Source organism: Balaenoptera ricei, chromosome 2 (genome assembly GCF_028023285.1).
Source record: "Balaenoptera ricei isolate mBalRic1 chromosome 2, mBalRic1.hap2, whole genome shotgun sequence".
In the NCBI taxonomy this organism is placed as follows: domain Eukaryota; kingdom Metazoa; phylum Chordata; class Mammalia; order Artiodactyla; family Balaenopteridae; genus Balaenoptera; species Balaenoptera ricei.
Genome location: NC_082640.1, coordinates 35,859,634 through 35,872,388, shown reverse-complemented (window position 1 = coordinate 35,872,388; position 12,755 = coordinate 35,859,634). Strand labels below are relative to the sequence as shown.

The following is a 12,755-nucleotide window of genomic DNA, read 5'->3' as shown; positions in this document are numbered from 1 at the left end:
CCATTGTTTTTGGTGTCTGCCCCCAGTGAGTGAAGTTGGTTCAGTGGTTTGTGTAGGCTTCCTGGTGGAGGGGACTGGTGCCTGTGTTCTGGTGGGTGGGGCTAGATCTTGTCTTTCTGGTGGGCAGGGCTGCGTCTGGTGGTGTGTTTTGGGGTGTCTGTGAACTTAGTATGATTTTAGGAAGCCTCTTTGCTAATGGGTGAGGTTGTGTTCCTGTCTTACTAGTTGTTTGGCATGGGGCGTCCAGCACTGGAGCCTGCTGGCCGTTGGGTGGAGCTGGGTCTTAGTGTTGAGACAGAGATATCTGGAAGAGCTCTAGCCTATTGATACTACGTGGGGCTGGGAGGTCTCTGGTGGTCCAGTGTCCTGAACTCAGCTCTCCCACCTCAGAGGCTCAGGCCTGACACCTGGCCGGAGCACCAGGACCCTGTCAGCCACACAGCTCAGAAGAAAAGGGAGAAAAAAAGAAAGAAAAAAAATTAACATAAAAAATAATAAATAAATAAAAAAGACAGCACCCAAACAAATCCACCAGTAAACAAATCCACCAATGATAACAAGCGCTAAAAACTAAACTAAGATAAACATAAATATTGGAAACAAATCAGTCACAGACAGCAAACCCCAAGTCTACAGTTGCTCCCAAAGTTCACTGCCTCAATTTTGGGACTATTCATTGTCTATTCAGGTGTTCCACAGATGCAGGGTACATCAGGTTGATTGTGGGAATTTAATCCGCTGCTCCTGAGGCTGCTGGGAGAAATTTCCCTTTCTCTTCTTTGTTCGCACAGCTCCCAGGGTTCAGCTTTGGATTTGGCCCCACCTCTGTGTGTAGGTCGCCCTCAGGCATCTGTTCCCTGCCCAGACCAGAGGGGGTTAAAGCAGCGGCTGATTAGGGGGCTCTGGCTCACTCAGGCTGTGGGGAGGGACGAGTACAGTAGTCATAATTGGAATGCGCGGTGAGCCTGTGGCTGTAGAGGCCGCTGTGGCGTTGCAACGGCCTGAGGCACCCTGTGTATTCTCCCAGGGAAGTTGTCCCTGGATCACAGGACCCTGGCAGTGGCGAGCTGCACAGGCTTCCGGTGGGGAGTGTGGATAGTGACCCATGCTTGCACACAGGATTCTTGGTGGCTGCAGCAGCAGTGTTAGTGGTTCATGCCCATCTCTTGGGTCCAAGCTGATAGCCATGGCTTGCGCCCGTCTCTGGAGCTCGTTTAGGCAGTGCTCTGCCTTCTGTGGGCAGATGGGGAAGGAATCCCCTCTCCTCATGCACCCCAAAACAATGGTCTCTTGCCTCTTCGGCAGGTCCAGACTTTTTCCCCGACTCCCTCCCGCTAGCTGTGGTGCGCTAGCTCCCTCAGGCTGTCTTCATGCAGCCCACCCCAGTCCTCTCCCTGGGGTCTGACCTCCGAAGCCGGAGCCTCAGCTCCCAGCCCCCACCCGCCCCAGCAGGTGAGCAGACAAGCCTCTCAGGCTGGTGAGTGCTGGCTGGCACTGATCCTCTGTGTGGGAATCTCTCCACTTTGCCCTCTGCACCCCTCTTGCTGCGCTCTCCTCCATGGCTCCAAAGCTTCCCCCCTGCCCACCTGCCGTCTCCGCCCGCGAAGGGGCTTCCTAGTGTGTGGAAACTTTTCCTCCTTCACAGCTCCCTCCCAGAGGTACAGGTCCCATCCCTATTCTTTTGTCTCTGTTTTTTCTTTTCTCTTTTGCCCTACCAAGGTACATGGGGATTTTCTTGACTTTTGGGAAGTCTGAGGTCTTCTGCCAGTGTTCAGTAGGTGTTCTGTAGGAGTTGTTCCACATGTAGATGTATTTTTGATGTATTTGTGGGGAGGAAGGTGATCTCCACGTCTTACTCCTCCGCCATCTTGAAGGTCCCCTGGGATTGTTTTCTTAATTTCTTTTTCTGTTGGCTTGTGATTAGCATATAGAAACGCAACAGTTTTTTTTATGTTGATAATATACCCTGCAACTTTACTGTGTTTATTATTTCTAATAGTTTTTAAGTGAAATCTTTAGAGTTTTCTATATATAAAATTGTGCCATCCGCAAATTGTGACAGTTTTACTTCTTCCTTTCCAGTATGGATGCCTTTTATTTCTTTTCTTTGCCTAATTGCTCTGGTTACGCCTTCCAATACCATGTTGAATAAGAGTGGGGAGAGTGGGCATCCTTGTCTTGTTCCTAATTTAGAGGGATAGCTTTCTGTTTTTGACAACTGAGTATGATGTTAGCTGTGGGTTTGTTAATCATAGCTGTCTTAAAGATAGTTTTGATGTCAGTATTGGGATTGCCTATTGGATTTTATTTTTTCTTAATTTTCAGTTGTTTGGTTTGGTCTTCTGGCATACTAGATGATTTTTTATTTTAATGGCAGATACTATATGTGAAGATTTCCTCCAGAGAGAAATTTTATTCTGGCACATAATGAGGGTAAAGGTCAAGAATCTTGATGCAAACAGGGATTGTAATGATTCAAGTTTACGTATCATGCTTTGTGAGGGCATGTCTCTTTCTACCTTGCAGTTAGTCCTGGGCCTTAGGCCTTCAGGGTTTGAACCAAAAACCCATTTACTGAGGTTCCTCGTTATTGGGCATCCTGAACTCTAATTTTGTCTCTTGATCACTGTGATAATGCAGAAATCTCCTCTTAGATCTTTAGCCTTCTAGCAGCCTCTTTGTATTGGTAGTTTAGCATCTTGCTTTGTGCATATACAGCTTAAGAATTATCAAAAGCCTTGAGAGGAAATTGCACAGGGCCTGTCGGGTTTACTTCTTTATGTTTCCTTATTTTCCTGGAATTTTGGCCTCTTTTATCCTGGTTTCCTAGGTTACAGCACACTTCAATTTTCCTCTCCCCAGCCCAGTGAGACTGCTGCAGGTTCTAGGCTGATGCTTTCTGTTCAGATTTTTTACTTCGTGTGTTGCAAGGCAGGAATTTCCCCAAAGGGGAAAAGCAGCTGTGAATGTATGGCTCTTCTCGGTGCATTTCCCTTCTTCATGATTTTGGCCCCTCAGATCCTGATTGCCTTGGTTGCTCTCTGAAGCCTTCAGAGATTTTTTAAAATTTTATATTTTGAAATAATTTTAGACTTACAGAAAAGTTGCAAAACTGGTACAGAGAGCTCACAAATACCTTGTGCTCATCTCCTAATGTTATCAACTTACAAGTCTCCTTAATTATTTCTATTTATACTTGAGTATTGCCATATTTTCCAAGCTGAAAGGAGCAGAGCATAGCTACTAAGTGGTTGAAAGAAAAAAAAAAAAAAAGGACTAGTAGAGAAGGTGAAATTTTTTGTTCAGGGCTTCTCAGAATCTCCACTGAGATTTTTCCTCGTATGAGACATCTTCCATGACCACATAAGGGTGGGAAATCTTATATGCACCCCCTTGGAAATCTGCAATGCCCATTTACATTTTAAAGTCTCTGAAAAGTGTTTTAGTAAAGAAATCTGCTTAATTTTGTTTATCCCCATGTTTCCAAACTTATATGGTGAAGGAGCTGTTCTTTTGTCTGACCTTTGTTCGTGTCCTGTGCAGCTAGTGTTTTGTGGCACACATATTGGAAAATACTGTTCTAGAGCACATTCTAAAATCCTGAGGTATAAAATTTGCTTTTTTACATTTTCTCCTAGGTTCTGGCTTTCTTGCTATTTACTTTCTGCTTCATAAAAGGGTAGAAGGTAGAGAAGCCAAGGTTTCTTTGAAAACAGATTTTTGCACAAGAATAAGGCCAAGACTGTGTTAACATTTACCACTAAAACCCCAGCACATCTAGATGAAAAGCCAAATGCAAAAGCTTCATGTCCCCCAAATAAATTTCTTTTACATCACTGCTTGATTGTAGTCTTTGAAAATGGTTTTTATTTTCCTGTTATTGACGAAATTGGAGCCTACCAAGAAGTAGATGGTGAATGAAGATTTATCTCTGATTATAGCAACACGCAATCCTGGGATAGGTCTAATTTGCAGCATAATCCTCTTTCTCACCAGGGGAAGATCACACGAGACACGTTCCCTTAGCTATGTGTATTTTAGATTCGCAACTTCCATCTAGGAAGCCCAGGTCAGAGGCAATGTTTGGGCATGGAAAAGCTGAATAGGTGAGGGCAACTTGTGTTTAAAGTTGAAGAAGATAGGAGAGTTTTAGAGTGAAATTTGGACACTCTTCCCCAGTCTACCTCTTCATCTTGTGTGTGTCCCTTCTTATCTCCCAGTGGATCTCCTTTTCCACCTTCTGGTTCCCCTGCAGTGCATTCTCCCATGGACCATTCAAGTAATATTCCTGAAATGCAGCCCCAGTCATATCACTCACCTGCTTAAAAATCCATTGCCCACAGGATTAAATTCAGCCTCATAATTTGACCTCTGCCTATATGCTTGTATGTTCATTTTCATTTGGGGTCAGATTTCCATGTTCATTATCTTTATTGTATTGTTATGCTGTTTCCTAAGTGCCTTCATATATATGTATATTTTAAAATTAATTAATTTATTTTTGGCTGCTTTGGGTCTTCGTTGCTGTGTGTGGGCTTTCTCTAGTTGCAGCGAGCGGGGGCTACTCTTCTGGCGGTGTGCGGACTTCTCATTGCAGTGTCTTCTCGTTGCAGAGCCTGGGCTCTATGTGCGTGGGCTTCAGTAGTTCTGGCGCATGGGCTCAGTACTTGTGGCTCACGGGCTCTAGAGCGCAGGCTCAGTAGTGTGGCGCATGGGTTTAGTTGCTCCGCGGCATGTGGGATCTTCCCGGACCAGGGCTCGAACCCGTGTCCCCTGCACTGGCAGGCAGATTCTTAACGACTACACCACCAGGGAAGCCCATATATATACATATTTAATAAGGTATGCCTTTGCCTATGCTATTCTCTCTGCCAGAAATGCCACTTCTTCTCTAGTCTCCTTGGTGCACTCCATATATCCTTCTAGGCTCATTTCTGGAAATTTCTTGGCATCTTTTCAGCCATTTAATTTTCTTTCTTCCGTCTGGGTTTGAACAGCAAATTCTGCATCTCTGTTATCTGCATCTCATTGTGTTGTGGCCATTTACGTTTGCTTCTCAATGGGCCTGTAAGTGGCTGGAATGTAGATTGATTGATCTTTGTTATCTCTAGCATATTGACCTAGTTGGTAGACTTTCAGATGTTTGTTGAATTAGATTGAATGATATGTGTCAGTTTGAAACACTGAGGTGGTTTTTTAAAAAAATGAATTTAAGGTAATACACTGCTTTCTAAACACTGCTTTTGCTGCATCTCACAGGTTTTGACATACAGTATTTTTATTGCTATTATTATTATTTTGCTAATTCCTCTTAGGATTTCCTTTTAAACTCATCGTAATTTAGGACTGAATTCTAAAATTTTATACCTACATAGTTATTTATATTGTAGATTTCTAATTTAATTGCATTATGGTTAAAAATATGTTCTGTGTGGTACTGACTGATTTGTGACCTAGTAAATGGTCAGTGTTTCTAATGTTCTATCTATACTTGCAAAGACTATACATTGTCTGTTTATTTACCGGAGGGATATATGTATTTGTGCATATTTGATTAGGGTTATTAATTTGATCATTCAAACCATATATATCCCTTCCAAGTTTTTTTTTTTTTTTAAATCTGTCACTTTTCTGATAGAGTTGTGTTAAAATCCCCGTAATGATTGTGGATATGTTAGTTTCAGTTATTTCTTTCAGTTTTTGTTTACTTTTTTTTTTTTTTTTTTCTGAAGTTATGCTGTTAGGTGGATTATATTATAACAGAATTTTGGTGGATTGCTCCTTTTATTATCAGGTTAAGTCTCTATCCTTATTAATGCTTTGCCTTAAAGTCTCTTTTGTTTGATATTATTGTTGACTGGGTTTAGTTTGATTAGTATTTTCCTAGTATGTATAATTTATCTATTTTCACTCTTTCTGTGTGTTGTGTCTTAGGTGTGTCTCTTAAAAGCGCTATATAGCTGGATTTAAAAAATCTACTCTATTAATTATCCTTTCACGGGTTGAATTGAATTGATTTACGTAGATAATGATTACTAATTTATTTGGACTTCTGATTACTGTCTTATTTTGTAGTTTCCACTGGTCATCTTCTATGTTCCCCTCCATATCCTTTGCCTTTTGTTTTCTTTTGGATTGGAAAACACTGATTTTCCAAATGTGCTGGTATGGATACTATGTTATAACCCACATAGTATTATATGTATATTATTGTTCTGTGCTTTTAATAGTTACCATTAATTATATAAAGCAGATACTTCTCATACATTGTTATAACAATGTTACAGTTATGCCCATTTCCCACCTCCTCCTGAACACAGACAAACCTTAGCCTGTTCAAAATATCCACCGAACACCCTTCCTGCTCCTTATGTTATTATTGCTTAAGGATTTAATTTTACCTTTTGCTTGTTTGTTTTTTAATCAATAGTTACATTTACCACCAGAGTTTTTCAATTCCTGTTCTCACCATTGTTTCTTGTGATCCATACTTTCCATTTTGGTTCAATTTTTATTTCCTTGATGAAGTATTTTAGCATTACTTTTATTAGTGACTGTGATAGTCTGTATATATCTTTATTTTGTTCTCTTTATTAAACAACAGTTTAGGGAGACATAAAATTCTATATTTTCACTTATTTCTTCTCAGCACTTTGAAGCTTTACCTCCATTGTATCCTGACATCTATTCTTGCCAAAGAGAAATCTGTCATTTTTATTGTTGCTTTGGTTGTTTGTTTGTTTTTCCCCCTGTGGTAGTTTTAGAAATTTTTATTCTTGAGATCTTGATGTGTCTAGGTATGAGTTAATATTTATCTTGCTTAGCACTTGAGTGCACTTTCAAACTGTAGACTCATATTTTCCTTTAATTGTAGGAAAAATAGAGCTATTAAATCAAAATATTGATTCTCTCATATGATGTCATTTTTCCTGGAATGCCTATCAGGTATATCTCGGAGCCTCTCACTTATGCTCCATATTCACTGACATTTCATATTAAAAAAGTAAAACTTCTTTGTCCTTTAAAATTTTTTGTTCTTTGATAAGTTTCCTTAGTAATATTTTCCAGTTTACCAGTTCTCTCTCTGATTATGCCCAGTCTGGAGTTTATATCATCTCTTGAATTTTTCATTTTCATGACTATCTATTTTTTTATTTCCAAGATTTCTAATTTTGTAGAGCTATTTAAGAATCCCCTCCTTTTGTGTAATTACTTGCTCTTTATTAATAGAAGTTATTCCTTCATTTATCATATTGGTAATGTGTAAACATATAAAGTCTTTGTCAGATTGTTTCATAAAAGTATTTTCACCAGGAGTAAATTCATGTTGTGATCTGTGATTTTGTTGGCTATCTTACTTGGTGTTATATTGATTCATGTGCCTTAGAATTTAGATTTAGAGGCTTACTTTTAATTGGGGAGGGAGTCTTTTTGTCACTTGTAATCCCTCTGTGCACCCTTCTATCTAGTGGTTGTGAGTTCTTCCACCTTGCTTCCTAAGGCCCAGATGCTGAATGATGGTTTCTGTTCTATGGTGATATTGGGGATATCTCAGTCTAGCCACAGAGCTGATGGGGGGTGGAGGTGGTAACTTGATTGGTTCTTTGCTCTCCAGTCTCCATGAGCCTGCAGATTCCCAAACATATTAACCTCGGTTTGCATCTGGATATTTTTTCCAGCCTCCTTTCCTTCCCATCCCCTGGCTTTGAGCAGAGCTTGATTCCAGGCTCTTGTCTCATGGAACACTTTAGATCCCTTTTTACCCAAAAGGAACCAGACTGCTGGCTGCCAGAGCCTGTGGCGGACAAGAAGCTCAGCAAGACTGAGGCTTCAACCCTGCTCACCATATTGTGTTTCTGTTCCTTTTCTTGTCCGCACAAAAACTTTATTCTCTTTTTAAGCATTACTTATCTTTTTGGTTTTCTCTTTTGATACTTAATCTTTTATTGCTATGTATTGAGAGCATAGGCCATGTATCATAGTTGAGTTTATCTAGTCATTTTGACCAGAAGTAGAAGCTTCAGTATTTATATATAGCTTCCAACACTTAAAAGAAATAGGACTGCAGTTTCTGTAACTCTGCAATGAGGTCAGGAGCCCTGTAGTGATCACCCCTGTCTTTCTCATCTTTATGTCTCCCTATCACATAGTAGATGCTCAACAATATTTCTTGAATGATGAAGAATTAAATATCGTCAAGTGGTCTAAAGAGCTAATACCATGCGTCTATTTATACTTACTTTTCAAAACAGCTGAACATCACTGGGGAATTCAGGAAAAACAGAGGAATGATCATGACTCTTAACCATGACTCCTGTTGAAAAAAATCCCATATTGGTGTCTCCTTCCAAATAAGAAACAAATATTAATCTCATTAGTTTCTGTTCTTAAAAGTGGGAACACTCCTTCTATTAGACACTCTGATTTCTAAAAATAGGACAAGTATAACCTGAACCAGTGAGAACTGATTCAGGCTGGGTAGTTTTCAGGTCTAACTCTCAATCCTAGAAGGATTTTCAAAGGGATATTTTAAAACAAGGATATATGCATGGGCTTCTGTGGTTCCAGTAGCCCTCTGAAATTGCAGGTAATTGTATCAGTCAGTTTTGCTGTGTAACAAACCACCCCTGAACATAGTGACTTAAAACAAAACCCATTTATTTAGTTCACAACTCTGTAGGTCAGCAATTTGAGCTGGGATTTACTGGGTGGGTCTGTTGGTCTGGCTGATCTTAGCTGGGCTCAGGCTCACTGACCTCTTGGTGGTCAGTGGTCAGGTGAGCTGTGGTTTTGGTGCTCTGGGATGGCTCAGCTGGGACGGCTATCTGTGTTCCAAGTGGTCTTTTATTCTCTAGCAGGCAAGCTCAGGCTTATTCACATGGAGATGGTCACAGTGGACCTCAGAGAGTGAGCAGAAGTATCTACCAAGTCTGTTTATAGCTATAATGTATCTATAAGGTCCAAAGTCAATACTCACACAGGGTTGTTTACATTCTATTCAATTGACTAAAGCAAGTCATGGGTGGAGAAATAAAATCCATATCTTGATGGGAGGAACTGCAAAGCATTATGGCCATTTTTGCAATTTACCATGCAACAGAACGTGGAGGGTTTTTCCTGGGGTGTGGTTGTGTAATTTTCATTACATTTTCAGAAAATTACCTCCAAAGTTAAGAACCAATATTTTAAATGATTTCACTACTGAACAAAAAGAGATTTGGGAGACTTAATTGATGGATATCTGTTTCAAACACTGCTTGGTGTATGGCAATGGGATTCTCAATTGTTCTTGTTGAAGGTTACCCCTGGTATCAAGGCATTAGAATAATCCTCTCTGACTTCAATACTGAGCCTGAAAACAAAAACTATTGTCTTAGTGTATCTGTCAGCTTCTATTGAGTAACAAAGTGCTCCAACATTTTGTGGTCTAGAACAATGACCATGTAAATGACCCATGCTTCCATGGGTCAGCAGATTATGCTGGTATCGGCTGGGCTTTCACAGTGTCTGCAGTCAGCTGCAGGTCAAACTAAAGAGCTCTGGTTTGAGGAATTAACTGGTTGTCCTGACTGAAGGTGTTAGGGCCACTTGTCTCTCACCACCTAGCAAATTATCTCAGGCTTGTTCACATGGTGGCAGCAGGGTTTCAAGAGAACGAGTGAAAGCACACAAGATCTTGTAGAGCCTAGGCTTGTTTTTATGGGTCAAAACAAGTCACATGCCCAGCTCGATTCATTAGGGTGGAAATAGACTCCAGCTCTGTCTAGGAGGGATGGCAAAGACATAGAAACAGGGAAGATGGGGAGTTGTAGCCTTTTTTTGGTAATCTTTCATCTCTCTTCAAGTAATTCCCTCTCACACCTCAAATTTAAGTTAAATACTGTCTGCATGTATATTCTTCCTATTAAACAGTAATACTGTGTGTCTGACAGTAGTAGTGTAAGTAGTAGCAGAAAACCACACTTAACATTTAAAACAACCTACGATTTTTTTTTTACCATTAATTGGTGGTACCCACCTCCCTTTACTACTGAGTTTTATATTCATATAAGTATCTTAAAGGTGTAAACAAATCCTGTAGATGTGTACTTTTCTAAAGAAAGTGACTTAACATATTTTCTACTGCTAATCCAGTCTCCTTGTTTTCTAATCCAACCCATACTGGAGCCAAAGTTGGTTTTCTAAAAGGTTTTCCAACTGCATTGTTTGATGAAGAAACTCTAGGGACTTCTCAATCATATTCCTTACCTTGGCATTTGAGAATCTATGTGGTCTGGCCTCTGCCTACCTTTCAGCTTTTATTTTCCTTCATTCTCCTTTGAGTACCATTCATTAGAGTTAAACCAAATTTCTTGCTGTTTCTTGAGCACACTTGGTCCTATACCAGTAGTTCTCAACTGTCCGGAGACTTTGTTGGTTTTCACAATGGAGTTGTGTGTGCTGCTGGTTTCTAGTAGGTAGAGGCCAGGGATGCTGTTAAACATCCCACAATGCACAGGACAGTCTCCTCAGCAAAGAATGATCTCATCTGAATATCAGAGTGCCAAGGTTGAGAAACTGCCCTACAAATTGCTGCCTCTGGGTCTTTTTTCACACTGCCTCACACCAGAAGGCCTTCCTTCAGTCCTGCCTGTTGAAATGTCCCCTGTCCTTAAAAAGCCAGTTCAGATACCAAGCCTTCTAGGAAACAAGTCCTGGATGACCCCCACCCTTACCCTTTACACTGTAGGTTTGCAGAATCCTTTCTATGAATCACTGAAATGCTTATCACTTAAGATGTTTACAATAATTTGTGTTCTATACTATTATTTTGTATTCCTACTGTTTCTCCCTTGTATTTTATAAATTTATTTATTTATTTTTGGCTGTGTTGGGTCTTCGTTGCTGCGCACAGTCTTTCTGTAGTTGCAGCGAGCAGGGGCTACTCTTCATTGCGGTGCGCGGGCTTCTAATTGTGGTGGCTTCTCTTGTTGCGGAGCCCGGGTTCTAGGCGCGTGAGCTTCAGTAACTGTGGTGTGTGGGTTCAGTAGTTGTGGCTTGCGGGCTCTAGAGCGCAGGCTCAGTAGCTGTGGTGCACGGGCTTAGCTGCTCCACAGTGTGTGGGATCTTCCCAGACCAGGGCTCGAACCCGTGTCCCCTGCATTGGCAGGTGGATTCTTAACCACTGTGCCACCAGGGAAGCCCTCTCCCTTGTATTTTAGTTGACTGTTGGTATATGAACTCTTTTGCTGAACTGTGGGTTCCTGGATGACCAGGATTAATCTTATTTATGTTCCTACTAGAGCAACTACCATGTGTTTTACATATAGTAAGTGCATAATAAATATCTGTTGAATGAGTGAGGAATGTGTATCTTCCCATGTTCTTAGGTATGGTTACTCCTTCCAACAATTTTCTTAAAGGACTTAATTCAAAAAAATCCAACAAGCTGAACCTGAGTTTTTTTGTTTTTGTTTGTAATAATTTGGGTCAAATACCGTGATAACAAATGATTGTACAGTACAATTACTTGTGTTTATTTCTACAGCTGTTTAGTGAAAAAATAAGTGGCGTTGAAGGAACGAAACTAGATGATGAATTTCTTGACATGGAAAGGGTAAGAGAACATTTTAATGTAAATTATCTTATAAATTTGACTTTCATTGTGATATGAGATATACTGATACTGTAAAGGATATTAGAGTGGGGATCTAGGATGTTTGAATTCAGGTGTGGATTATAGAGTCCAAAAGGAAGTTCTTTCATACTTCAAGGTCCAAATAAAGACCCTGGACCTTGGGAGATGGGATATGGCTAACTGGTTCCCTCTAGTGGACAAGAGTCAGAATGCTCAAAAGATGGTCCATCTTGGCAAACAGTTTAGGCCAAAGTGATTGTGATTTAATATCTTGGAGAGTCGAAACGTATTACTGGGAGGAGGCTCTTCGAATATATAAATATTGATTTAATGTGTGGAAGACTCTGACCCTGTTCCCACGTGTTGCAGCAGCTGCATAACAAGTAATTTTTATCCACTGGAACCAGCCATGTCAATCAACTTGGATAAGCTGGTTTCAGACTTTCCTGACGGGTGACACAAAGATGATAATGTGTGCTCTGCTTGCCTCGTGTGGATGTTTTGAGAATTATGCAGAAAAATTAACGTGTATGAAAGCATTTAAAAAATACAATGAGCACGTTACAGACGTGATTGGTAACACATGACAAAGGAAGACTGTGGAGTCTTGGTCCCTGAACAAGCTTCCTGGTCAACTGTGTGAAGTAGTTTAGGTGGAGGCAGAAGTGGGACCATCACTAATTATCAGCTTCCTCAGGTCCTTTCCCCTTTGTTTTGGGACCTTTAAAAATAGCCTAGTTTTAATAATTAGAGTCCCCAGGTGAGAGAGGGCAGAGAGAAAGCAAAGCATCTTTCCTCAGGTGTAACATGGAGGATACAGGCTATAGCAGGTAGTAGAGCTTTCGGCAGATTCTGGGGAAGGAAGTCCAGCCCCAGACTGTGCCTTGGGGGTGTAGGGGTTACTGTCTTCAGGATACCCTGGACCTGGCCACACTGTCCTCCAGGGAGCTTCTTATTTTCTGGGTGAGCACAATTAATTTTCTAGAAATGTTAAGGCCTTGATAGAAAGCTTATTTTGTTTTGCTTTTGGAAAAAGTTAGTTTCTGAAGATTGAAAATCGTAGAACATTTAAACATCATTGGCATACCTAAAATTACTTTAAAAATCTCTTGATAAATAAAGATATTTGTGTAACTTT

General features: G+C 40.5%; 1 protein-coding gene across 2 annotated transcripts in view; it reads left to right on the top strand.

Annotated features, from left to right (window-relative positions):
- Nucleotides 1–12,755, top strand: part of SH3GL3 (SH3 domain containing GRB2 like 3, endophilin A3) — a 141,575-nt gene that overhangs the window by 76,153 nt on the left and 52,667 nt on the right. For both annotated transcript variants that reach the window (XM_059915355.1, XM_059915356.1), the window contains exon 2: nt 11,528–11,596. In XM_059915355.1, coding sequence (XP_059771338.1) covers nt 11,528–11,596 — 69 coding nt within the window. The remainder of the gene's footprint in view (nt 1–11,527; nt 11,597–12,755) is intronic.